Source organism: Jatropha curcas, chromosome 10 (assembly GCF_041381405.1).
Source record: "Jatropha curcas cultivar XTBG-Jc1 chromosome 10, XTBG_Jcur_1.0, whole genome shotgun sequence".
NCBI lineage: Eukaryota > Viridiplantae > Streptophyta > Magnoliopsida > Malpighiales > Euphorbiaceae > Jatropha > Jatropha curcas.
The window spans coordinates 20,823,949-20,831,428 of NC_143160.1; the positions used below are offsets into that span (position 1 = coordinate 20,823,949).

Sequence of the window (7,480 nt, forward strand, 5' to 3'; positions counted from 1 at the left end):
AAGATGAAGTGATGAGAAGTGATTTTAAGGTGATTTAAGATGATTGAAAGTAGTTATGCATGAATTCAAAGTCTAAGTTGCATAAGTCACCAAGATGGATGATTTTGAGTTTGTTCTTGATATGCCATGAACTAGGAATTCTGATATTCTTATATTATGATGTTATGTAAGTAATAGAAGAGTTGGATTGCATGAATTTGTGCTGGAAGTGAGGTGAGAATGCTTAAACATATATAAATTATTGTTGGACATGTTACAGTTGGGCTGCCTGAAATTCAGCTTCTGTAATTGACCTATTTGACTAAGCAAATGAACTCCAAAATTTATGAAATTTGATATGGAGATAGGCTGAGATGTTGGGTAGGTCGTGTTAAAATTTAAAGGCCGTTGGATAAAAGGAAATGGAGTTATAAGTAAATCAATGCAGGCTGCTCAGCATGAGAAAAACTGAACTTCAGATTCTATAATTATGTCATTTAAAAATGCAAATGAGCTTTAAAAATTATGAAATTTTCCAGAACAGTACCCTAAGATGTTTGGAACATGCTGTCAAAATTTCAGGGCAATTGAATATGGGGAATTCAAGATATAGTCAACGCAATGCCAGCTACTCAAATGCTGAAATTCTGCATTTCATAAACCTTGAACGAATTTAGCATGCTATTCACTTCTATTGTTTTCGTTGTTAGTATTTTGTGTCTAGGATGTGGTTAAGTGTTGGATATGAAGTGTTTCATGCTTAAACTCAGATCATATAACACTTGGACAAGTATAGTGAAAATGAAAGAAAAAGCATGAGACTACATTCTAATGCTTAATTTACATTCTTATAGAAGTGCATGTGTGTACATTGTGTAGTATGATCTTAATGTGAGTATTAATATCATGCTACAGCTACTGAGAGAAAGGGAGTTGAGGAGAGGGTGATTACTAGAGGAAAAGTGCTAGGGGAGCCATCTAGTTCAGGTTAGTGTATATTATTCCTTTCCTACTTTTATTTAAACAAAATGAAATTGATTTTGCAAAATATTTTCAATGGATTTGCTTTATGAATTATAACTATATTCATAAGTTTTTAAAGAGGAAAAAGATTATTTTGAAAGCATACGACCGAATGATATTTGTAAATGAATTTTATGATTCTTATACTGTGAAAGAGGAGGACGTTGGCCAATTGATATCTGTAGTATGAGGGGTGGCCGTGATTAAATGTTTTTAGCAGTGGTTGTGAAATGAAATGTTGTCCATTGTGATTTTGATATTAGTACATAAATGGAATGGTTTAAAAGTCTTACAGCTGATATAGATATGGTTATTACCCCGAATATCATTTCATTTGTTGAAGTTGATATTACGATCGATTGAACATGGATATCATCACTAGATGATATATGATTGATATGAAATTCTCCCTCCATGTTGAGGTTGTAGATTGCTCCCTCTTCTGTTGAAATCATATCACAGATTGAGGTTGTAGATAGCAGGTCTAGATGTGCACATTAGACATTGATGGCCCTCAGAATTGACTCTATAAAAGCTGTAAAGACTATATTATCAATTGATGATTTAAATGGTATTGATTTATTTTGTTTCTTATTTTCTTTACCATGGTGGATTTATGAATTGTCATTCCTTATTATTTTTATTAGTACACCACTAAGCCATATGCTTAGCGATAGTTGCTTTTGTACTATCGCAGGTAAAGGAAAGGAAAAAGAACCAAGAGAGGATCATTTTTATTTGATGTAGATAGTATGCTACTGATGTAGCTATTGTATATTTGACTTCTTTTGGAATATGTATGATGTATTAAACATTAACAGATCATTTATGTATATTTGAGCAGATTCATGTAAATTATGATTGTATGAATTTGAAAATTTATAGTCTATTAAAGTAATTAATTTCTATTATGTATCTAAGATTTGAACAGGACTCCAATATGTAATTAAATCATCCATGGACTTATGGGTTATGGAACCATTTTATTTTATGTTTTTTTTTATAATATGTTTAAGAAATTATATTGAGATTAATATCTACCAAAAGAAGTTATATATATTTAATAACTAAATTATTTTGCTACAAGATATAAAAATGAAGGAATTAAAAGGATTAAGTCCCTTGTAGTATACTTAGTAAGCATTTATAAGAATTAAGTGCTTATTAATTATATTACGGGCGACATGCCATGTCTTACAGTAGGGTAAGGTGTGACATGTTTATTTTGGTATCAGAGCAGTTTTAATTGCATATTGGATCATATTTTTACTGCATAAAAATGTGTGAAATGTAATCTGCTCAAATATGACATGCCTGTTAATTGTTGGATATCTACATCATACAATATTCTAATACGATGCATGGTTTTCTGTGATAATATACAGAGAGCGTGTTATTTTTGATCGATAGTATGGAGGGTGTTAGTCGGGGAGATAATTTTAATCCGCTTGAGGAGCAGTCTGAAGCGAGACAGGAAGAGCGTGGTAATGCTCCCGAGCATGCTGATGTCCCTGTTGCACCAGCTGCTGACCCTATAGCCCAGCAGATGGCTGCGTTATTGAGACAAATGGCGGGTAACTTACAGCAACAGCAGCAGCCAGTTAGACAGTATGATAAGTTGGTTAAGTATGGGGCCACAGAGTTTTCCGGCACCACTGACCCGATGGTAGCTGAGCAGTGGCTAGAGAGGATTGATAGGGTTTTCCTAAAACTCCAGTGTGATGATGCTCAGAAGTACGATTATGCAGTCTCTTTACTTCAGGAAGATGCATATGAGTGGTGGAAGACAGTTCCTAGGAGCAGAGTGCAACCACCAGTTCTGACTTGGACAGACTTCCTAAGGGAGTTTAAGAAAAAGTATGTTCCATCTAGCTATGTGGATGCCAGAATAGAGGAGTTTCTGCAGCTCAAACAGGATCATAGGACTGTAGTTGAGTATGAGAGGGAGTTTACTCGGTTGAGTTATTATGCTGGGAGGATGTTAGTTACAGGTAGGGACAGGTGCAAGAGATTTGAACAGGGATTGAAGCCCAGTATTAAGAGCCATGTGATCGGCTTTGAACATGAGAATTTTTCTGCATTGGTATCACAAGCTCTGAATCAAGAGAAGGTTGATCAAGAAAAGGCTACAGAGGAGAAGAGTGTCAGGAGGACTTTCCCAGTGGCTAGTAGCTCTAGTAATAAAAAGAGGAGATTCTTCAGTCCATTTCCTCCTAGATCTAGCAGTGTGAGGCCACAGAGCCAGAGACAGTTCAGACCACCATTGCCACCTCCACGAGCTCCTCCAGTTACTCGTAGTTGTGTTCATTGTGGTAGATATCATGGCGGAGTGTGTAAGTTGACCACAGGAGCATGTTTTAACTGTGGCGAGGTTGGACACTTTGTGAGGGATTGCCCTAAACCGAGAACTACTACGGCATATACAGCCACAGGGGGATCGATTCAAAGACCAGCTGCTAGTTATGGATCTTCTCAGTCTTCAGGCAGAGGTAGAGGTAGCGGTAGAGGTAGCATGTCGGGTAGTCAGGGGACAGTGAATCAACCAGAGCCTATTGGTGTGCCAGCTAGAGTTTATGCTATGAGGCAGAGGCAGGATGCTGATGCAGCTGATGTGGTGACTGGTATATTTCCTTTATTTAATCATGATGTTTATGTGTTATTTGATCCTGGATCATCTCACTCTTATATTAGTGCTGGGATTTCTTGCTATGCATCTATTCCTTGTTTGCGATTGGGGTATGATGTGCTTGTATCGAGTCCATTAGGACAGGAGGTTATTGTTAACAAATTATATCCTGATTGCCCACTCATAATCCAAGATCATGTATTCCCTTCTGATTTAGTTGAGATGCCTTTCGGAGATTTTGATGTTATTTTGGGCATGGATTGGTTAAAAAAATATCAAGCAGTGGTTGATTGTGACCTTAAGAAGATACTATTTAAACTGCCAGAATATATTGATGTGGTGATACAGGGTGAGAGACAGATACTTCCTTCATCTGTGATAACTGCAGCTTTAGCTCAGAAATTGATCCGTCATGGGTGTGAGGCATACCTAGCTCACATTGTGGACACAAGGGTAGGTACTCCTAGTCTTAAGGACATTCCTACTGTGTGTGACTTTCCAGATGTTTTTCCAGAAGAATTACCAGGATTGCCGCCAGAAAGGGAAGTTGAATTCGAGATTGAGGTTATGACAGGGACTCAACCGATCTCCATTACTCCTTACAGGATGGCTCCTGCTGAATTAAAAGAATTGAAAGCACAATTACAGGAATTGCTTGATAAGGGGTTTATTCGTCCTAGTGTGTCACCATGGGGAGCTCCAGTGCTATTTGTAAAGAAGAAAGATGGCGGTTTACGGTTGTGCATCGATTACCGTCAGTTGAATAAGGTCACAGTCAAGAATAAGTATCCTTTGCCAAGGATTGATGACCTCTTTGATCAGCTTCAAGGTGCTTCTGTATTCTCTAAGATAGATTTGAGATCGGGGTATTATCAACTCAGGGTTAAAGAGCAGAGTATTCCTAAGACGGCATTCAGGACTCGCTATGGCCATTATGAGTTTCTAGTTATGCCATTCGGATTAACTAATGCTCCAGCAGCATTCATGGCTTTGATGAACACGATCTTCAAACCTTACCTTGACCAGTTTGTTGTGGTTTTTATTGATGACATTCTGGTATATTCCAAAGATATAGAAGAGCATGATAAGCACCTAAGAATCATTTTTCAAACTCTTCGAGAAAAATAACTTTATGCTAAGTTTTCTAAATGTGAATTCTGGTTAGCACAAGTTGCTTTTCTTGGTCATATTGTATCTGCAGAGGGTATTGCAGTGGATCCTGGTAAGATTGAGGCTATTTCCAGTTGGAAGCCACCAAAGAATGTTTCCGAGATTCGTAGTTTCTTGGGTTTGGCTGGCTATTATCGCAAGTTTGTTAAGGGATTTTCTATCATTGCTTTGCCCTTAACTCAACTATTGCGGAAGAACGTTAGGTTTGAATGGACAGATAAATGTCAGGAGAGCTTTGATAAGCTAAAGAAGTGCTTGACTGAAGTGCCAGTTTTGACTTTACCTATTCCAGGTAAAGAGTTTACTGTTTATAGTGATGCTTCTCATAATGGCTTAGGTTGTGTGTTGATGCAGGATAGAAATGTTATTGCTTACGCATCACGCCAACTTAAACCACATGAGAGGAATTATCCTACACATGATTTGGAACTTGCAGCCATTGTATTTGCATTGAAGATATGGAGACATTATCTTTATGGTGAGAAATGCTATATCTTCACAGATCACAAAAGTTTAAAGTATCTGGGTACTCAAAGGGAGTTGAATTTGCGACAGAGACGATGGCTTGAGTTGATAAAAGATTATGACTGTATTATCGATTATCAGCCAGGGAAAGCTAATGTGGTAGCAGATGCATTGAGCCGTAAGATTATTGCTAACCTCAGGACGACAGCGTTATCTCTAGTCCATGATCTACGGTCTATTAATGCTAAGTTTGAGAAGATTTCTGACAATTGGGTGTTAGCTAATCTTCAGGTGAAGCCTTTATTGATTGATCAGATTCGAACAGCAATATTGACGGATGATGACTATCAAAAGATTCTTTCAGAGGCACAAGATGGTAAACGACCAGATTTTTCTGTCAGTAGAGATGGGTTATTACTATTTCGGGACCGGTTATATGTTCCGTCAAATTTAGATTTGAGACATCTCATCTTGAAGGAAGCACATGATTCTCCATTTTCTATGCATCCGGGCGGGACAAAGATGTATAGGGATTTGAAGAGGAACTATTGGTGGACTGGTATGAAGAAAGATATTGCTGAAATTGTAGCTAAATGCCTAACGTGTCAACAAGTCAAGGCAGAACATCAAGTACCAGCAGGATTACATCATCCACTTCAGATTCCAGAATGGAAATGGGAAAGAGTGACTATGGATTTTCTAATGGGACTTCCACTTACCCAGAAGAAACATGATGCAGTTTGGGTTATTGTGGATAGATTGACGAAGAGTGCTCATTTCCTACCTGTAAGATCAGACTATAGTTTAGAGAAGTTGGCAGAAATGTATATTGGTGAAATAGTTAGACTACATGGAGTGCCAGTATCCATTGTTTCTGATAGAGATCCAAGATTCACATCTAGATTTTGGGCTAGCTTACAGAAAGCCCTGGGCACTAGATTGAATTTTAGTACTGCATTTCATCCTCAGACAGATGGTCAATCTGAGAGGATTATTCAAATATTGGAGGATATGCTTCGAGCTTGTGTTCTTGAGTTTGAAGGTAGTTGGGATAACTATTTGCCTTTGATAGAATTTGCTTATAATAACAGTTACCAGACCAGTATCGGAATGCCTCCATATGAAGCTTTATATGGTAGAAAATGTAGGACACCTCTATGTTGGGATGAAGTTGGTGAAAGGCAATTACTAGGTCCTGAAATTATTCAACAAACAGAAGAAAAGATCAAAGTAATTAAAGAAAGATTGAAGGCGGCGACAGATCGACAAAAGTCATATGTGGATCTAAAAAGAAGAGATATAGAGTATAAGGTGGGTGATAAAGTATTCCTTAAGGTTTCCCCTTGGAAGCGTGTTATGAGATTTGGTAGAAAGGGAAAATTAAGTCCTCGTTTCATAGGACCTTATGAAATACTTGAGAGGATTGGTCCATTGGCATATAGGTTAGCCTTACCACCAGACCTCGATAAGATTCATAATGTTTTCCATGTTTCTATGCTTCGGCGATATAGATCGGACCCTTCACATATATTGCCTTTAGAATCAATTGAAGTTAATCGAGACGTCACATATGATGAAGAACCAGTGGCTATCCTAGCTAAGGAAATTAAGCAACTTCGGAATAAACAGATTCCCCTAGTTAAGGTGTTATGGCGAAGCCACTCCAGAGAAGAGGCTACTTGGGAACGTGAAGAAGATATGAGAAGACAACATCCACAATTATTCAGAGATCTATAACAGGTAAAATTTCGAGACGAAATTTCTTTAAGGAGGGAAGAGTTGTAATATCCTTAATTTTGTAGTTCTTTCTATTTTAGCTTTTTCGATGAATTCGGTTATCCGAATAAAAGGAAAACTTAAAATAATGGGAAACACTATAGATTGAGGATATTAATATTAATTAAATGAAACATTAATTGATCTTTACAAATCCATGTGAAAGCTTAAAGGAAATCAAAAATGAGTTGAAAGATGAATGACTTCTCGGTAAAGCACGATTTTACCTGAAAAGCCTGAAAAACGGTAATTTCCGTACGATTTTTACCAAGTGGAGTTTAGAATATTAAATACACTTGGTTTATACCTAATAGGACTAAAGTAAAGTGATTAAAAAGATTAGAGTGCCAAAGGATGAAGGGAAAACAAAATGGAGGATTATAGTGCAATTTGCAATTAAAGGACATGGAAGGAATTTTTTAATAAAGTTTATTATATAAT

The 7,480-nt window shown here is 37.2% G+C and overlaps 1 protein-coding gene and 1 long non-coding RNA gene across 2 annotated transcripts; both read left to right on the forward strand.

Moving 5' to 3' along the window:
• The first annotated feature begins 922 nt into the window (after nt 1–922).
• Nucleotides 923–1,910, forward strand: LOC149493244 (uncharacterized). Its single transcript, XR_016322791.1, has 2 exons — nt 923–966; nt 1,700–1,910. It is a non-coding gene; the product is annotated as an uncharacterized LOC149493244 (long non-coding RNA).
• A 480-nt stretch (nt 1,911–2,390) lies between these two features.
• Nucleotides 2,391–5,135, forward strand: LOC149493245 (uncharacterized). The gene is made up of 4 exons (XM_089715447.1): nt 2,391–3,623; nt 3,768–4,684; nt 4,769–4,996; nt 5,091–5,135. The coding sequence occupies exons 1-4, from the start codon at nt 2,414–2,416 to the stop codon at nt 5,133–5,135; spliced, it is 2,400 nt and encodes a 799-aa protein (XP_089571573.1). The 5' UTR covers nt 2,391–2,413.
• The last annotated feature ends 2,345 nt before the right edge of the window (nt 5,136–7,480 follow it).

Bases quoted from the DNA above. Each gene is read 5' to 3' on its own strand.
- LOC149493245 (XM_089715447.1), top strand. From the start codon at position 2,414: ATGGAGGGTGTTAGTCGGGGAGATAATTTTAATCCGCTTGAGGAGCAG. The intron at 3,624-3,767 runs GTATATTTCCTT...CGAGTCCATTAG, and splicing joins TGCAGCTGATGTGGTGACTG to GACAGGAGGTTATTGTTAAC. The intron at 4,685-4,768 runs GTATATTCCAAA...CTTTATGCTAAG, and splicing joins TTTTTATTGATGACATTCTG to TTTTCTAAATGTGAATTCTG.